The following is a 20,870-nucleotide window of genomic DNA, read 5'->3' as shown; positions in this document are numbered from 1 at the left end:
AACAACAACAACAACAACATGTGCTAAGTGTGACAGTCTGGTGAAAACTTAAGATGGCTAGAAGATCTTTTTTATCAACTGTTACACGCCATCATGTCTAGAAAAGGAAGAATCTACATTCTCAATATGTTACTTAGTCAAATGCTCCAACGCGTGTTATCGATCTCACCTTCGATATAGCTTGGACTGTCCGAAAGTCATAATTACCAGTGGTACATGGAAGGTAGTCAAGACTAGAATGACCTGGAGAGAGAAAAAAGCATTCCATAAATCAAAAAGATACTCCAATCACATGCTGATATGTGTTCAAGATTAAGCCAACACCTACAAGACTTTTGATATCCCTACTTTGTAGTACTCCCCAAAGTCTAGAAGGATCTAGGTACTAGGGCTGAGAATGATGAGAAAGTCCTCAGCTCATTTTTTTGGGATGATCCCCATCACCTCCACTGAAGCAGTGAGGCTGACTACTCAAATACACTTTAAAATAAAAGAAGGCTTTAACTATTTTGTATCCATACTATTGTAAGATACTCTCAGGCAAGAACCCTCTCCGTTTTCTCCTTACAGAGGTTAGAATAGTGTGGGTGTTCTCATAGAGGTCACTGTGTCATGTCTGTCCGTCTTTTTCTTCTCCTTGTTGTTGGTTCTTCATGAAATTCATTTTTTCAGTACTTTATCTACCAAAAACTATGCATGAGGAAATGATTCTGGATGGATTACTATAAGAGTCTAGGGAGTCTCAGAAAGCCATATGAGAAATCTTGAAGACGGCTGGGCATGGTGGCCCATGCCTGTAATTACAGCACTTTGGGAGGCTGAGGTGGGCAGATCACTTAAGGTCAGGAGTTCGAGACCAGCCTGGCTAACATGGTGAAACCCTGTCTCTACTTAAAACACAAAAATTAGCTGGGCATGGTGGCACATGCCTGTAGTCCCAGCTTCTTGGGAGGTTGAGGCATAAGAATTGCCTGAACCTGGGAGGCGGACGTTGCTGTGAGCCAAGATTGCACCACTGCACTCCAGCCTGGGTGACAGGGCGAGACTCTGTCTCAAAAAAAAAAAAGAAAAAAAGAAATCTTGGAGATACCAACTATCTAAGATAAAAGGGTAAATCATGGAAATTAGGGTACAACTCAAATTCTAGAAAAAACTGAGCTATGCTTAAAGAAATTCTACTAGAAGTTTAAAAATTAATCAAAATAAGAAATTTACAATTTGCTTTTCAGCACCAATATTTTATTTCTTTAGGCTTCTAATATAACTATCATGTGCCTCAATGCTATGACACATGCATTATGGAATACCAGGAGGCAGGATATGTTGCCTCCACTCTTGTTCAAGCAGGATAATAAGACAGCCAGGCAACAAGTCCTGATTTAAGACCAGAGGCCAATGTATCCTCAGCATGCCCTCGTAGTGGAAGCCCAGCTGCATATCAGGAGGGATAAGGAGCTGACTGATCCTCCTTCCAGTCCCCCAATCCTGACAGTACCTCCTTTGTGGTAGGGGCAAGGACAACAGATGAACAATCATGAGCCCATGGGCACCACAGTCCCTCAACACACCTGTGGGAAAGGACACAGGAACAATACAGTTTGGAAGAAAAGTGCCAGGATGTTTTTAATGGACATTTTCTGTTTCTACATAGGCATTTTCCCAAGTATTGTGAGCTTCCCTTCTCAATACAGAGTACTCTCTTTCCTCTTCCTTCTTGCTCATCTCGATACTAAGCAGCCACCAAGGACTGAAAAGGTATCCATCTTCCTACTGTGGAAGAAGGTGATCAGAAGACGTTCCCAGCCAGGCGCAGTGGTTCATACCTGTAATCCCAGCACTTTGGGAGGCTGAGGCGTGTGGATCACCTGATGTCAGGAGTTCGAGACCAGCCTGGCCAACATGGTGAAACCCCATCTCCACTAAAAATACAAAAATTAGCTGGGCATGGTGGAGATCGAGACCATTCTGGCCAACATGGTGAAACCCCATCTCCACTAAAAATACAAAAAATTAGCTGTGCATGGTGGTGGGTGGCTGTAATCCCAGCTCCTTGGGAAGCTGAGGTAGGACAATCGCTTGAACCTGGGAGGCGGAGGTTGCAGTGACCCGAGATCGTGCCATTGCACTCCAGCCTGGGCAACAAGAGTGAAACTCCGTCCCCACCGCACCCTAAAAAAAGATGTTCCCAGTTCTAAAGCAAAACCAACACAACTACAACTTCCTGAAAGTCTGTCTTGTGGCATTTCCTGTGATTGAGGCTAAAGACAGTTTCAGGAAGAAATGATATTAGGTGCTTAACCGCCCCCCAAATCTGTTGTCATCTTCTTGCTGGGTTGAAATAACAGACTCAAAATATGACTTACCCCAGTGCTATCTCCAACCCAGGACAAGGATACTGAGCCTCGGAGATCATCAAACACATGCTATAAAGGGGAAAAAAAATTAATTTAGAAATGACGGTACTCTCCTTCAATCTTTGGCTTCTTTAAATATCTGAACTTTATTACTGTTCAAAGTAATTAAGTTCATAATTATAAAGGGGATATGGATTCCCAGTACAAAATTTGGGAGAGATGAGATTTAACTACTTAATATGAATCACAAATAACCTGGAAATTTAAATTCTCTTTTACACAAAGTAAGCCAAGCAGCTGAGTTTTCTTTACTGCACCAGATGGGGAGATGGGATAATCTAATTGCTTTCTCCAACAGAACTAAATATAAAGGTATAGCAAAGTATTTTTAGGATGCTTTAAAACAAGAGATCATAGCCCACACTGGCAGGCGTAATTGTAACCAAATCAGCATAATTTAAATTTTTCTGGGCATCTTTTACAGTATAGCTGAGAAGTTCATAACTGGATTCCTTTTACTTCTAGGCTAGCTCACTCAAAATGACAAGGGGCAGAAGCAGGAAGCAAATGCCTTTGTTTCACCTTTTTATTTAATAACCATAGTAATAATGACAATAATAAAACAACCTCACTAGAGTTGGAGTGAGAGTAAGGAGGTAAAAAAAGGAAAACTGGTATATTATATTCAAAATATAGTAAGCATGTTAAAATATAGTTATAATCATCATTGTAGGTGGTTTTGGGTTTTGTTTTTTAAATACTTCCTTTCTCCACTTATACAATAATATATATTCATTAAAGGAGATGCAGACAATTATAACAAGGTATAATAAAAATAAGTCATTCACAATCCTACCACATAGAGATACTCAAGGTTAATATTATATGTATTAATACAATCTTCTGTTCTCTATCATTTTTGTAACTGATTAAAAAAAAAACCAAAGAGGCAATAACTGCACTTGGCAAAAATTTCAAACCATATAGAAATTACATACTATATAGAATCTATATAGCAAAAAGTGAAGATCCTTCTCTTTTCCAGGCCACATGCTCACCACCCAAGCCCCACTTCTTGGACAGTTTAATAGTTCAGTATATATTTCTAATAATTGTTGATGATTACGCTTTTTTCTTAAGACTTATAATCTTACTAAGATTTTAAAATCTTAAACATGCCTTGCCCTCCCAGATATGAGAAGCTCCTTAGAAGCCGGGGAATGTAACTTTATACTTCTTGGTACTCCCTGTGCCTACCACAGGAATACTTTGCACACTCAGTAAGCATTTGTTGAAAATGATTACACATCCTTCCAAAACCACAAACTCAACCTCAAAATAGAACATGTCTATAAATGGTTGGGATGTCAGCTACTCGGTCACTCAAGCCACCAATCCCAACATAGAAATCTAAAGAAACAGAACTCAAAACATGAACTGTTTTGTTTATCTTGGAATTTTCTCTTGTAGTCTTGAACGGGCTTCTGAATTCACCTATGTGATTTCCCCTCTGGACCATAAGTACCTTTGATGTCAAAAGAATCTCACACAATTTCTGTAAGTTAGTACCATCAGTGCCTCACGCAGGTCTTGCTCCGTAAATAATGGTTAACTCTCAAATGCTCGGCAGAGCTTCTCACAGCCTCTGCAGGACAGAAGGGTTATTCAGACATGCGGGCTTGCCAGGCATCTGAGAAAAAGTAGGGCTACTAGAGCTTCTGAAACCAGAAGCTTAAAAGTGACATAGCAGTGTGTCTTACACGATATTTCACACATAGTAAAACCACACATTCTCTTGAGTGAGCATAGTGTCTGAACCGACATCAATGAGGTCCTTCAGGAAAAACAGGAACATCCAGAGCTACCACAAGCACCAGGCAGATCACAAGGGCTAAGATCACAGTCATCTAAACATAGGTTATCTTTCCAAGGAAGGTCCTTGTCATAACTGACTAAGAGAAAAGAAAAAGTCCATCAATTATGGCACTGGAATTCGTGGTTGTCTTCACCAGGCTGTAAGATATCAGTCGTGAGTCAATCAGGACTGCAACTTTTACTTTTCAGGCAATGCTCTACACAGCTGACCCAGTCAATGCAGACTGGCATTACCCACATTTTCCTATTGCTCAACTATAGAACGAGGATTATCATGTGTCACTGGCAACTCTCAGCTTCACTGAAACAACTGAAATGGTAATGGACCTCATTCATCATCCAAAGAGTTCCTTTGGAAATGTAGGCCAGATTTACTAGCAAAACTGTGGTTTTCTACTACTTTTAAGCTTCCCTCCCATCCGCTCCAAATAACCAGTGAAGATCTGCTTTTGAAAATGGGCAAACTCACTGAAAAACTCATCTACCTATAGCAAATGCAACTAATGTTTTAATATTTCAGTCTCTAACATTCTTACACTGGTGAAAGTTCAAAAAGAAAAATGAAATGAGATGTTACAGCAGGCCCAAAGGTTAAGCAGAAAGAAAAGGTCATATGGAAAGGAGATAAATCCAGGAGAACTAGGGACCCAAGAGTACAGATTCAATCCTGGCCTTTCTATGGGAGAAAAAATATGGATGTCCAGGAAAGGGCGGACAACCTGGTCATGGTTAGGAGACAGAATTCACAAGTCAGCACAAAGCCATCAATCCTAATCCAGAATCATTTCTAATATTTAAGACAACATACATGTCATTCTACACTGCAGTGGCATCTTAGATCTTTCAAAATATGTATTACAGCACTTTTAATTGTAGCCACAAGAACCTTGCCTGTCCTCCCCACTAGACCTGACGTCTATCTGGTAAAGGAATCAAGCCTGTATATTTCAGCAGCTAACACACAGCACAGTGCACAGTGGGCACACACAATAAGTATTGAATTCTTGAAGAACTACTTACGAAGTTCTGAAAAAGAGGATGATGAAGTAAAAAGATAAGGCCAGGCCCACTTAACTTCCCCATGACAGACATGGGTATGAAATGTAAAAGTTCATTTCAGAGTGGACTTCTGCTTCTGGTCAAGATAGAGTGACAGGGATCACATTTACCTTTCTACCGGAAACAGCTAATAAAAAAAAAAACCACACACACACACAGAATAGGCTGGGCGCGGTGGCTCATGCCTGTAATCCCAGCACTTTGGGAGGCTGACACAGGTGGATCACGAGGTCAGGGGTTCGAGTGAAACCCCATCTCTACTAAAGATACAAAAAATTAGCCAGGCACTGTAGTGCGCCTATAATCCCAGCCACTTGGGAGGCGGAGGCAGAGAATTGCTTGAACCCAAGAGGCGGAGGCTGCAGTTAGCCAAGATCGCGCCATTGCACTCCTGTCTGTGCGACAGGGTAAGACTCCATCTCAAACAAACAAACACACAGAATATATGAAATGACTGTTTCCAAGATATTGAACACCAGGCACAAAGGACGACAATTCCTGAAAGAAAAGGAACTGAACGAGGAGTACCCTACAGCTTACTAGCTTACTGGCTTACTGCCTGGAGAGAATTTCACGCACAGTACAGGGGAGGGGCAGAGTTCTCCCTAAACTGAAGAGAGGAAGCTGATAGTCTGGGGAGGCCAAAGAGGTTCACAGGGCAGAAGACTAGAGTAGAAAGACTTACAAAGAAAAAAATTTCTGGAGATCTGAGTAGTGGGCCTCCCCTGTCACCCCACCAAGTCTTCCACTGAACACCGAACAGCACACGCATGTGAGGAAACTACCTGAGGCCAGGGAAATAATTACCTGAAAGGATGGCAGAGAACAATATTCAGACCTCATACAGGAACAGGAATAATCCTTGTTCCCAGCAACCATAATAGGAAACCTTGTATTTCAAGGAAATTGGGTAGAGTACTCAGAAACATTTACCTCTGTGGTAAGGAAAAATAACGCCAGACTTAACGCTGTGCTGGTCTCGCCTAAAAAAAGCTTAAAAGCAAGACCCAAAAGGATCAAACTGTTTCCAAGTAATCAGTGTTCCAGAACAAAGTTCAAGAATATTTATAAGAATATAAAAATATCTAGTATCCAACAAGCAAAAACTCACAATATCCAACTGAAAAATCATCAGGTGGGTAGGTGCAGCAGTTCATGTCTATAATCCCAGCCCTTTGGGAAGCCGAGGTGGGAGGATCACTTGAGGCCAGGAGTTTGAAGCCAGCTTGGGCAATGTAGCAAGACCCCCATTTCCACAAAAATAATTTTTAAAAAATCAGCTAGGCATGGTTACACATGCTTGTTAGCCCTCGCTACTTGGGAGGGTGAGGCAGAAGGATCTCTTGAGCCCAGGAGTTTGAGGCTACAGTGAGCTATGATTATACCACTGCACTCCAGCCTGAGCAACAGAGCAAAACCCTATCTCTTAAAATAAATTTTAAAAAATAACCAGGCGCGGCCGGGCATGGTGGCTCAAGCCTGTAATCCTAGCACTTTGGGAGGCCGAGACGGGTGGATCACGAGGTCAGGAGATCGAGACCATCCTGGCTAACACGGTGAAACCCCGTCTCTACTAAAAAAAAAATACAAAAAACTAGCCGGGCGAGGTGGCGGGCGCCTGTAGTCCCAGCTACTCGGGAGGCTGAGGCAGGAGAATGGCGTGAACCCAGGAGGCGGAGCTTGCAGTGAGCTGAGATCCAGCCACTGCACTCCAGCCTGGGCGACAGAGCGAGACTCCGTCCCAGAAAAAACAAACAAACAAAAAAAAAACCAAAAAAAAAATAACCAGGCACGCAAAGAAGAAATCAGGACCCATAATGAAGAGAAAAATCAAACTGACTGAGAAATAACAAAGATAGTTAGTAGATAAGGACACTGAAACAGTTGTAACTGTACTCCACAAGAAATTAGAGAATGAATTGAGAATGTTAAAGACAAAAAATTTTTGAAAGACTTAAATCAGGCTAGGCGTGGTGGCTCATGCCTATAATCTCAGCATTTTGGCAGGCCAAAGTGGGCGGATCACTTGAGGTCAGAAGTTCAACCAGCCTGGCCAACATGGTGAGATCCCGTCTCTACTAAAACTACTAAAATTACTAAAATACTAAAAATTAGCCGGGTGTGATGGTGGGCACCTGTAATCCCAGCTACTCAGGAGGCTGAGGGAGGAGAATCACTTGAACCCAGAAGGCAGAGGTTGCAGTGAGCAGAGACTGCACCACTGCACTCCAGCTTGGGTAACAAGAGTGAAACACTGTTTCAAAAAAAAAAGAAAAAGACTTAAATTAGACTTGTAGAAATGAGAATTACAATGTCTGAGATGAAAAGTATGCTGGATAGGGCGCTGTAGCTCATACCTGTAATCCCAGCACTTTGGGAGGCTGAGGTGGGCAGATCACCTGAGTTCAGAAGTTCGAGACCAGCCTTGCCAACATAGTGAAAACTTGTCTCTACTAAAAATACAAAAACTAGCCAGGTGTGGTGACATACACCTGTAGTCCCAGCTACTCACAAGGCTGAGGCAGGAGAATTGCTTGAACCTGGGAGGTGGAGGCTGTATTGTGAGCCGAGATTGCACTACTGAAGTCCACCTGAACAACAGAGTGAGACTCCGTCTCAAAAACAAACAAACAAACAAACAAACAAACAAACAAAACAAACACTGGATAGGCTGAACAGGAGATTAGACACTGTAGAAGAGATGAGTGTGAATCTGAAGCCATACCAACAGAAACTATCCAAAGTGAAACACAGAGATAAGAAAAGACAAAAAACGAACAGAGCCATCAATTTAGAAGATGTTCTAGTTTCTACAAATGTTCTTGAAGTTGTTCTACAGCTCAGCGATGGCTCTGTCATTCTTTTTGAAGTAGAACAACTTCAGGCAGCTGATTATATATGCAATCAGGGCATCTAGAGGAGGCTGGGCTGGAGACAGAAAAAAAAGTTAAGATATAATAGCCAAAATTTCCCCAAATGTGATGAAAAGGATAAATCCAGAGATTCAAGAAGCTCAGAAACCCTAAGCTCAAGAAACATGGTGAAAAATACACCAAAGCACATCATATCATAGTCAAATAATCTAAAATCAGCAATAGAGAAAAATCTTAAAAGCATCCACCAAAAAGATGACATTACATACAGAGAAACAATGATAGCAGACTTTCCTACAATACAAGCCAGACAGTGGAGTAACATATTTAAAGTACTGGGTAAAAAACAGTCAAGCTATAATTCTATAGCAAGTGAAACTATTTTTCAAAAATGCAGGTTTCACAATGAGATACCATCTCATACTAGAAAGTGACTACTATTATTAAAACATCAAAAAAAAAAAAAAACAGGTACTGGTGAGGCTGTGGAGAAAAGGGAATGATTATACACTGTTGGAGGGAATGTTCAGCCACTGTGAAAAGTGATTTGGAGATTTCTCAGAGAACTTAAAAGAGAACTATGATCTGACCCAGCAATCCCGTTACTGGGTATATATCCAAAAGAAAACAAATCATTCTACCAAAAAGACACATGCACTATGTTAATTATAGCTCTACTGACAATAGCAAAGACATAGAATCAACCTAGGTACCCATCAGCAGTGGACTGGATAAAGAAAATATGGTCTATATACACCATGTAATACTATGGAGCCATAAAACGAATGACATCCTGTCCCTTGCAGCAACATGGATGCAGATGGAGGCCATTACGTTAAGCAAATTAACACAGAAACAGAAAACCAAATACCACATGCTCTCGCTTATAATGGGAGGTAAACACTGGGTACTCATGGACTATAAAGATGGCAACAGGCCGGGCGCGGTGGCTCAAGCCTGTAATCCCAGCACTTTGGGAGGCTGAAACGGGCGGATCACGAGGTCAGGAGATCGAGACCATCCTGGCTAACACTGTGAAACCCCATCTCTATTAAAAAATACAAAAACTAGCCAGGCGAGGTGGTGGGCGCCTGTAGTCCTAGCTACTCGGGAGGCTGAGGCAGGAGAATGGCATAAACCCGGGAGGCGCAGCTTGCAGTGAGCTGAGACCCGGCCACTGCACTCCAGCCTGGGCGATAGAGCGAGACTCTGTCTAAAAAAAAAAAAAAAAAAAAAAAAGATGGCAACGATAGAAACGGGATTATTAGAGGAGAGACAGAGGTGAGTATTGAAAAACTAACCGCTGGGTGCTATGTTCACTACTTGAGTGATGGGAGCATTTGTATTCCAGCATCACACGATATACCCAGGTAACAAACCTGCACATGTACCCCTAAATCTGAAAGTTGAAAAAAACGCACGTTTCAAAAAGGAAAAGTTCTGTGTTTCCGCACTTGTCCATTGCTCCTCAGCATTCTATGGTGGGTGTTTCTTTTTGACAGCCACAGGGGACAGACTACACCAGTGCAAAAGATCTGAAAGACAGCCAAAGTCCCATTTTTCACTGCAAAACGAACCACTCTGATTTGTAATTATCACAGCTCAAAGTGATCTCCTCTTCCTAAGCATTATCCTCACAGCATTTACGGACACTCCTTGTACTATAACTATTTATATTTATATATAAATGTAAACTATACGTACAAGTAAACTACACATGTAGAACTATTTACATATTTGTCTTCCTCTCAAATTATGCTATAACTTCTTAATGGCAGACACTATAATTTGGTATTACCCATCAGACCTAGCACAAGGTCTTATACATATTAGATGCTCCACAAACATTTCCATAAAAGTCTATTCAGAAACTCCTGCTACTAACATTCTTTCTTTTTCTTAGTATTTTTTTTTAACTCACGATAGCTGTTTGTCCTGAACTAACATTATTGATATGTGTGTAATCTTCCTTCTAACATGGTTACTGCTGTCTCAGTAAATAACGGTTGAATAGTTATTCCTATGCTCAGCCAGCCAAGACACTATTATACACTGGTATGTGTTCTTAGCTGTTCACACATGATGGTGACCTTACTCCTCTCCTTCCCATTGTAGTTACCATTAGCTTCATGTAGCTAAACATTGGTGAAGATGCCCTGAACACATCTAAGTGTTTAGAGGCATTGAGCAGGGGTAGTCTATATAGAAGAGAAATTCAAATTTCAAGTGAAAAAATAAAGGTATGAATACTGAGATTTAAGCAGAGTTTACAGAGCTGGGAGGCAGATATAAGCAAGAGCAAGGCAATGAGAGAAGGCAGCGGTGCAGGTAGAACATACAGGAAGATAACATGCAAGTATCTTGAAAATTTTCAAAGAACACAAATAAAATCTATTAATATCACCCTCTAGTAATATGCTGACTATACAGTAAATGCTATTAAGACTTGTTATAATAAAAAAAGAATTTCAGGCTGAGTATGGTGGTTCATGCCTGTAATCCCAGCACACTGGGAGGCTGAGGTGGGAGGGTCACTTGAGTCCACAAGTTCAAGACCAGCCTGGGCAATATAGTGACCCCCATCTCTACAAAAAATTTAAAAATCAGCCAAGCATGGTGGTGCACACCTGTAGTTCTAGCTACTCAGGAAGCTGAAGTAGGAGGATCACTTGAGCCCAGGAATTCGAAGTTGCAGTAAGCTATGATCATGCCACTGCACTCTAGTCTAGACAACAGAGAGAGATCCTGTCTATATTTAAATAATAACAATAAGAAGAATCTCAAGGTCAGAATAAAGTTAAGGTTGAAATAGAAGGAAAATAAAAATGGTGAAAAGGAAGTATCTTTAAGAAGGCATTTTAGAAATCGTACTCCTGCTTGAAAGACCAAAGAAAGCTGAGAGAAGCCACCGGATCACTTAGACAAAAATGGTATCTGACGATATATACAGCTGAAAATAATGAGTCAATAAGTTATGGCTCAATTGCTCTGATCAAGGCAAAGTAAGAATAAAAGAAATATGAGCAGAGGATAAAACTTTGTTGCTAGAAAGAACTGAAAGGCAGAATAATTCCTATAGGAAGGGAAAACTCAAAACCTCTGACACAATATTACCAAAGAATGTTCTATAATATTAAAATAATGAATCATACAAAAACATCTAGTACTATGTTGCAGAGTCCATCCAACAGAAGGTAGAGTGAATGTTTTATATATATATATATATATAGCACTTTATATACATATAGCATATATAATATTTTGTCATGTTATATTATATTAATATAAATTAATATTTATATATAGCATATAAAGCACTTTACGTATATAATAAAGATATTATGTGTTAGTTGTATAAATGATAATTCAAATGGAGAGTGTGGGGAGAATTGAAGCATGTTTTGTTTCTGGTAAACAACAGCTGTAGGCCAGGCATGATGGCTCACACCTGTAATCTCAGCACCTTGGGAGGATGAGGCGGGTGGATCACCTGAGGTCAGGAGTTCAAGACTAGCCTGACCAATACAGTGAAACTCCATCTCTACTAAAAATACAAAAATTAGCTGGGTGTGGTGGCACGCACCTGTAGGCCCAGCTACTCAGGAGGCTGAGGCAGAAGAATCACTTGAACCCAGGAGGCAGAGGTTGCAGTAAGCCGAGGTTGTGCCACTGCACTCCGGCCTGGGCGACAAAGTGAAACTCTGTCTCAAAAAAAAAAAGCTGTGTTGCTTTAATGTAGCATGCCTAAGAGGCAGATTATTTAGCACAAGGGTGTCCAATCTTTTGGCTTCCCCGGGCCACACTGGCAGACGAATCGTCTTGGGCCACACATAAAATACACTAACACTAACAATAGCTAATGAGCTTAAAAGAAATCATACAAAAAAATCTCAAAACGTTTTAAGAAAGTTTATGGATTTGTATTGGGTCGCATTCAAAGCCACCCTGGGCCACATGTGGCCCGTGGGCTATGGGTTGGACAAGCTTCATTTGGCACAAAGAGAACATGATCTGGTAACTACATATTGCTAAGGAGTCAGCTAAATGTATGATCTAGAAACACTTCAAAATTAAGGAAAACTATGTAAATATGTTGTTTCTCTGCTCAACAGTCCAAAAGCCAGTACTCTGAGGAGCCCAGAGCAAATACTGTAATTCAGATGACCTAATCCTACCCCAGGGTAGGAAGCAAGAAGCCAAGAAGTTTAAGAGTAGTTGGGTAAAATGTCAGCTTGATTCTACCAGGAGCAGAAGAGCACGAAATTATTGCCACTTTTGGAAAAATTTATTAATCCCATGACAGAGTTACTGGAGCAGGAATAGACAAATCAATAGAGCAAAACAGATCCAGGAATGGATGAGGTTTCTTTTAGCACATGATAAAGCTAGCACTTCAAGTTAGTGGTATAAGAACGCTGGAAAAACTGGCTATTTGGAAAAATAAAAAATAAAAAGCTGAATTCATAACTCCCTTCTTAAAATGCCTAAATAAATTCCATATAGGGAGAAGATTTATTTTTTATTTTTTATTTTTTTTTGAGATGGAGTCTCACTCTGTCGCCCCAGCTGGAGTGCAGTGGCCAGATCTCAGCTCACTGCAAGCTCCGCCTCCCGGGTTCACGCCATTCTCCTGCCTCAGCCTCCCGAGTAGCTGGGACTACAGGCGCCCGCCACCTCGCTCGGCTAGTTTTTTGTATTTTTTAGTAGAGACAGGGTTTCACCGTGTTAGCCAGGATGGTCTCGATCTCCTGACCTTGTGATCCGCCCGCCTCGGCCTCCCAAAGTGCTGGGATTACAGGCTTGAGCCACCGCGCCCGGCCAAGGGAGAAGATTTAAATGTAAAAAAAAGTAAATTATAAAAATACTAGAAATGACCAGGCACAGTGGCTCACACCTGTAATCCTAGCACTTTGGGAGGCCAAGGTGGGTGGATTGCTCGAGCTCAGGAGTTTGAGACCAGTCTGGGCAACACAGTGAGACCCTGTCTCTACCAAAAAAGAAAACAAACAAACAAAAAACAATAGCCAGGTGTGGTGGCATAGCATGTGTTTGTGGTCCCAGCTACTAAGGAGGTTGAGGTGGGAGGATTGCTTGAGCCTGGGAGTTCGAGGCTGTAGTGATCTGTGATGGCACCACTATACTCCAGCCTGGGTGACAGAGTGAGACTCTGGGTCAAAAAACGATACCAGAAGTGTAAGTGAATATTTTTATAACCTTGGGATGGGAAGACCTTTACAAAAATGCTACAAAAATCAGAACCAATATTTAAGGATTTACTTTGACTACGTAAAAAGTTTAAATTGCAAAACACCAAAGAGAAAGCTGAAAAAAACTGGGGAAAATTATTTGTAACATGACAAAGTATTAATGTAGAAAGGGTTTCAATTAATATAAAAGGGTTTCAATTAATATAAAATTATTTGTAACATGACAAAATATTAATATAGAAAGGTTTTCAAATCAATAAGAAACAGGCTAAAACCTCAAACAGGTTTTTGGAAAATAGGCAAAGAACATGAGCACCCAATTCATAGAAGGACAAAGAAATGGCCAATATACATATGAAAAGCTATTTAATCTCTTAAAAAAAAAAAAAAAAAAAAACCAGGCCGGTGCAGTGGCTCACACCTGTAATCCCAGCGCTTTGGGAGGCCAAGGCAGGAGGATCACTTAAGCCCAGGAATTTGAGACCAGCCTGGGCAACATGGCAAAACCCTGTCTCCACAAAAAATTTTAAAAAAATTAGCCGGGTATGGTGGTGTGCACCTGTAGTCCCAGCTACTCAGGAGGCTGAGATGGGAGGGTGGCTTGAGCCCAGGAGGTAGAGGCTGCAGTGAGCCAAGAAAGAAAAAGAAAAATAATATGACATTTTTGCCTTTCAGACTGCCAAAGATTAAAACACTTGACAAAATGTATCCTGTGACAGCATAGGGACCACAGTACCTTCTTCTATGGTGGGTGGGAGTACATAAATTGCTGTAATTTTTCCGGAGAGCTATTTGGTGATGCAAATAAAAACTGAAAACATCCATATCACGTGACCGAGCAAATCCTATTCTTAGGAATTTGTCATAAGGGGATAATCACACACCTTTATAAAAGATGCCATATATTGGGGTGATTACTGCAGCTAACAACTATTGAACATTCCCCACATGTCATCTTCTGTGTTAGGTATCTTATACACATTATTATTTAATCCACATAACCCCATGAGATATTACTATACCTGTATATTATAAATGAAGAACTGGAGATTTGTTAAGTAAATTATGTTATACCATATAACAATTTATCAGGTGCTATTAAAAATGTTTCAAGAACAAGGAAAAAAACATTTAAAAAAATTTTAAAAACCAAAAACGTTTCAGGTATTTACTGACACTGAAAGATATTCATAGCATATTAGTAAAAAGTAGGCTACAAAACAGCATGTGACAACATATGTGCATATTTATGGTTAAAATGATATCTGGGACCGGGCACAGTGGCTCACACCTATAATCCTAGCACTTTGGGAGGCTGAGGCAGGACAATTGCTTAAGCTCAGGAGTTTAAGAACAGCCTGGGCAACATAGTGAGACTTTGCCTCCACAAAACCAACAACAACAATAAAAACTACCCAGGCCTGGTGGCAAGCACCTGTAGTCCCAGATACACTATTTGAGCCCAGGAGGTCAAGGCTACAGTTAGCCATGATTGTGCCACTGCACTCTACTCTGGATGACAAAGCAACACTGTCTCTAAAAAAAAAAAAAAAGATATCTGGAAGGACACCCTTTAAAATATCAATAGCAACCGTCGTATTATAGAATTGACACAGGGCACTCTTCTTTATAGTTTTTCTAGAGTGCGTGAATTACTCTCATTCTACCTCCAATTGGCAGAAATCATTTTAAAAATAAAACTATGTAAGTAAGCTATTTTTAGTTAAAAAAAAAAAAAGAAAAAGTATAAGGGAAAGGGTGATATAAAAAGTACACATAGACCATGTTAATTAATTAATTTATTTTTCTGGGGCAAAGTCTCACTCTGTTACCCAGGCTGGAGTGCAGTGGTGTGATCTCAGCTCCTCCATCTTCCAGGTTCAAGCAAGTCTCATGCCTCAGCCTTCCCAGTAGCTAAGATTACAGGTGCATGCCACCACGCCTGGCTAATGTTTGTATTTTTAGTAAAGACGGGGTTTTACCATGTTGGCCAGGATGGTTTTGAACTCCTGACCTCAAGTGATCCGCCCACCTCAGCCTCCCAAAGTGCTGGGATTATAGGCGTGAACCACCGAGCCTGGGCGCATGTTAGTTTATTCTTATTTATATTACACCAGCTAACAGATATACCAGAAGGTTATAGGATAGGTCAAGAGCCCCCTGCTACACTGAGGCACAGGAACATAGGTGGTCCTGATGTAAGGCAGACCTCCTAATATCATTAATCACTGATACACTAAGCTGCCTTTTCAGAGTCACATTCAGAGCCTTTTGTCCATTACCTATTGAATAGTGATTTCTGGTGTCCCAGATGGTACCAACAGCCATCTACTGCCCTCGGTAGGGGAGCTCCGAAGCAGAAGTAACTGGCTGGTATTTATAGCTGCCATCTGACTGTCAAATAGATTTTCAGGAATTCATTATGTTAGAAAGCAGGGGACAGCTTGTACTACCTTCTCTAAAAGGCATCCACCTTGAGAGATGATGATATAAGACTCATCCAAGCATTTATTGCCTACCATCTTAAAGTAGGAGGCCCCCACACTTCAGAGTTTATGAATTAGCACAATGTCCATTTTTGGGATCATCTGAATACCCCCTAGGTTCTGTTCACAAGATTCTTCATGGAAACAATCATCTTCACGTCTAATTAAACTAGAAGCCAAATTAAATTACTGTTACCATAAGCTTGGAAAATTTAAAGTTGGGCCCAAGAGTCACTATAGCTTGGAAAAAAATCTAGTCATGAGAAACTTCTATCTTTAGTTACACACATAATCAAAAATAAAACACTGAAAAAACTAACACTGGCACTACTGCGTGCGGGTCAGTTTTCCCAAGGCAAGGCCCAGCTTAAAAGCCACTTGCTGATGGCCTGACCATGTACCCATCAGGAGCAGCCTGTTAGACAAGCAAAGAAGGAGGTGAATTCAATGATGGCATTCTTCACATACATGCCCTCTTTCAACAAATATGTCTGCATGCCTACCATGTGCTGTGATGATACATGCTCTGAGCTACTGAAGATTATACCCTATCAACAGGCATCTTACGTACAGAAATCTAAAAAGAAAGGCTAAACACACTAGACTTTTAATCTACAGAAGTCAGTCTGTCACACTGAAAATAAAACTACAAAAGAACGTTAAGCCTCGCCCAGTAACTAACTGGTTGGGATGGTAGGCACAAATCATTTTCTCTGTTGAGAATCCATCTCCTCAGGAGTAAAACTGAGGATTACGAAGGCAAGGCATTGGTGATCCCACAAAGACTGGGGATCTAGGATTAGTCTTCCAAAGCCCAGTGAGGCCTAGAACACAACCTGAGTGATGCTTTTGCAGGCAGGAAGAAAATCCTAACAGAATATAGCTCTGTTAAATTAGGCACTGCTAGAATCACAAAACATGAGCCAGAAATAAGATCACAAATGTCCCAGTTCTCATGGAGTCTATTCTTGGAAATGAAAAAATTAACTACAAAATAATGTACAAGTTTTCAAATCTATTTAATTATTCAGAGTTTTCTGAGGGAGCATGATACAGAGGAGAGTACCAGGCTAATAATCAGTCAACCTGAATTTTATTTCCAGCTCTGCAAAAAGCTGCATGAAACTGGGCAGCACAACCTGACATCATTACCAAAGTGAGGGGGCTAGAACGACAATCTTTCTAGTCTTTCTAAGCTTTAAAATTCTATGACTCATCAACAATTCAGCCACTCAGTTTGCTTTTCAACTGCTATGTATCTGGGTTTTTGTTGTTTTGGAGATCGGCTCCCTGCTCCACAATAGGCCAGTGTTCAAAGGACAGGGGCAACAGCAACCTCCATGATTTAGATGCCTCAGCAACCTGGATACGCACTGAAAAGAAGCAAGGAGACCCCTGATGCCACTATTATACATTAAAAATCTGTGCATTTGACTTCTAAGAGAAATCTGCAGACCATCACTCTAATTCAATTTATTAAACTGGTTAGAATTGTCTAATGTTAGAAATCTGCTTTCTTAGCATACAGAGGAAGCAAATCAAATTTCAGAGTGATATATGTAGAGACAGACAGGGACAACAGCAAGAGGAAGAGGATATTACAAGAGGAATTACAAAGAGAATATCATTTCTGCAGGAAAAAAGCAAACAGGCAGACAACGGCATTAAGTTTATAATCTAGGACATTTGAAATGGGAGAAGATAGCCCATATATCTCAATAGCCCCTGTAGGTATTAAATATTATACCACATTAAAATACTGTGAGTCATGTCTTAGTCCATTTTCAGTTGCTATAAGAGAATATCCAAGACTGGGCAATTTATAAACAAATGATGTTTATTTAGCTCACAGTTCTGGAGGCTGTGAAGTCCAAAAGCATGGCATAAGCATCTGTAGAGGATCATCCCATGGCAGAAACTGGAAGCAAGCACAGGAGACACAGAAAAGAAATAGGAACAGGCCAGGCATGGTGGCTCACGCCTGTAATGGCAGCACTTTGGGAGGCCAAGGCAGGTGGATCACTTGAGGTCAGGAGTTTGAAACCAGCCTGGCCAACATGGTGAAAACCCGTCTCTACTAAAAATACAAAAATTAGCCAGGCATGGTGGCACAAACCTGTAATTCCAGCTACTTGGGAGGCAGAGGCATGAGAATCCCTTGAACCTGGGAGGTGGAGGTTGCAGTGAGCTGAGATCACAACTCTGCACTCTAGCCTGGACAAAAGAGTGAGACTCTGTCTCCAAAAAAAAAAAAAAAAAAAAAAAAGAAAAAGAAAAAGAAAAAAACAAAAGAAATAGGACTAAACTCTCCCCCTATTATAATTAACCCACTCCTGGGATAAAATCCATTCATGAGTTGGTGCCCTCATGATATAATACCTCTTAAAGACCCACCACTTAATACTGTTACATTGACAATTAAGGTCCTAAAACATGAATTTGGGGAGGCATACTCAAACCACAGCAGTCCTGGTATAGCATAATTTATTATCTTCTTAGTGACCTAGACTCATATTGTTGGCCAAGAAGCAGAGAAGTATATTAGAAAGATTTCCATTAAAAAAGCAAGCAAACAAAAACCCTTTGGCACTTACAAAAGGGTAGGCTTAGTTTTTGAAAGTCACTTCCATGAAACAATTCATTTCTCAATAAATAGCTACATTTCATAATTTTTTGCATTTAACGGCTATATCTTAGTTCATTTTAAAGAAAAGAAAGTGACAAAGAGATATGCTCCAGTTGCCAGCTGACTGAGCCGAGAGAACCATGAAGGCTGGCTGCTTATCCCTTGGGTGTGGGCGCTAACCCCTTCCCCCATTCCCTCTGCTACAACCACACTGGCCTTCTTCCAGATCCTGGAGTATGCCAAGCTCTTTTAGACCCAGGCCTTATGAACATGTTGTTCTCTCTGCCTGAGATACTCTTCCTGGCAAAATTCTATTCAAGTATCAGTTTAAATAATTTCTCAGTGAATCTTTCCTAATGCCCCAGACTAAAAAAGATCTGTCAATTATTCTCCTGTGGTTACTATTTTTCTTCTTGGTCGTTACCACATTTATAATTATATATCATTTAGTGCCATTTTCTCTATTGGTCCATAAAGTTCCATCAGGATAGAGGTCTGGTGTTCTAAACCAGTTCCCAAGGACCTGATACAGTGAGTGCCTCATGTGTGTAGGTGCTCGATAAACATTGCTGAATTAAAGAAAAACAATAATATTTAACCTTTACTAAGCACTTATTATATTAGTATTATATATATTAAGATACTCACTGTTAATTTATAAAGAAAGCAGCAGGCTCAGAGACATTAAGTAATTTGCTCAAAGTCAAAAAGTTGGTAAGTGGCAGAGCAAGGCTTCAATATCATGTCTGTCTGACTCCAGATTATACATTTCATGACTACTCTTTCTTCAGCACTGTGGGAGGCAAAAGTGATGAAGGACTCATAGTACAAGCTGGACCCTACCTTTAAGGAGTTTATCATTGAGGGAATAAAACTTCTATAAATGAAACTGAACACAAGACAGAAGTGTTGTATTACATGGAATAGTCCAAAATTATAGGGGAGAACAGGAAAAACTAACAAGGGCTAAAAGGGCATTCAGACAGGAACAAAGCCAGGAAAACAAAGATGGAGAAGCAAAAACCACACAGGGAGCTGGAGGGACTGGTTAGAAGGTCACTTTAACTGGAACAGAGCGTTAACATAGGCCAGGAAGTGGTGAAATAGTAGGTTAAATAAATATGCACACAGGCCGGGTGTGTTGGCTCACACCTATAATCCTACCACTTTGGAAGGCCCAGGCAGAAGAATCATTTGAGCCCAGCAATTTGAGAACAGCCTAGGCAGGATAGTAAGACTTCATCTCTACTTGTTAATAGTTGTTAAAAGTTTAAAAAAGCAATATGCACATAAGAAAAAATAATTCCATCAACATTCTAGTCCGCTATTCTTTCAAGCAAAGTTCCTGCGAAGTACCTATCACATTTCACCAATATTTCTTGAAACTTCACAGAGGTCAGTAAAGCGCAAACCTAATAGTAGCTGCTCAGTTAAAAGGGTGAAATATGCAAGGTGCTATTTCAGAGCTATCAACTTAAACCACAGTCATTAACTCTAACAAATTAAAGCTTAATGAAGGGGAAGAAAAATTGCTATTAAATTATAGTCTTTAAAAAATAATTTGGCCAGGTGCAGTGGTTTATACCTGTAATCCCAGCACTTTGGGAGGCTGAGCCAGGCAGACTGCCTGAGGTCAGGAGATCAAGACCAACCTGGCCAACATGGTGAAACCCCATCTCTACTAAAAATACAAAAATTAGCCAGGTGTGATGATGCACACCTGTAGTCCCAGCTACTTTGAAGGCTGAGGCAGGAGGATCACTTGAACCCAGGAGGTAGAGGTTGCAGTGAGCTGAGATCATACCACTGTACTCCATTCAGCCAGGGCAACAGTGAGACTCAGTCTCAAAAAATAAATAAATAAAAATAAATAATTTTAAGGTATTTAAACCTATTTACTAGCCAGGCACAGGGATATGTGCCTGTAGTCCTAGCTAACACAGAGGCTGAGGCAGGAGGATCACTTGAGCCCAGGAATTCAAGGTTATAAAAGCCATGATTACACCCCTGCATTCCAGTCTGGGTGACACAGTAAAGACCATGTCTTTTAAATTTTTAAATTGTGTTTTAAAACAAAACAAAAACTATTTAACCATATATGCTTGAAGCTATTATAACCAGATGACCAGGTATCTGATTACTGTTTTCTGGTTATTAATCTGATTATTTTCTTCTCCATCTCCCACAGCTTCAAGAAAGGCATTTTGGGCTGGGTGCAGTGGGTCACGCCTGTAATCCCAGCACTTTGGGAAGCTGCGGTGGGTGGATCACGAGTTTAAGACCAGCCTGGCCAAGATGGTGAAACCCCTTCTCTACTAAAAATACAAAAATTAGCCAGGCGGCCGGGCGCGGTGGCTCAAGCCTGTAATCCCAGCACTTTGGGAGGCCGA

General features: G+C 40.7%; 1 protein-coding gene across 1 annotated transcript in view; it reads right to left on the bottom strand.

The window, feature by feature from the left end:
• The window catches only part of SORT1 (sortilin 1), a 79,757-nt gene that overhangs the window by 56,565 nt on the left and 2,322 nt on the right, over positions 1-20,870 (bottom strand). The window contains exons 2-3 of the mRNA XM_011948132.1: positions 2,364-2,423; positions 170-243 (exon numbers count right to left, since the gene is read on the bottom strand). Coding sequence (XP_011803522.1) covers positions 170-243; positions 2,364-2,423 — 134 coding nt within the window. The remainder of the gene's footprint in view (positions 1-169; positions 244-2,363; positions 2,424-20,870) is intronic.

The sequence above is a fragment of the Colobus angolensis genome, unplaced genomic scaffold (assembly GCF_000951035.1).
Source record: "Colobus angolensis palliatus isolate OR3802 unplaced genomic scaffold, Cang.pa_1.0 Scaffold273, whole genome shotgun sequence".
NCBI classification, from domain to species: domain Eukaryota; kingdom Metazoa; phylum Chordata; class Mammalia; order Primates; family Cercopithecidae; genus Colobus; species Colobus angolensis.
This window is presented reverse-complemented; position numbering and strand designations above follow the sequence as displayed.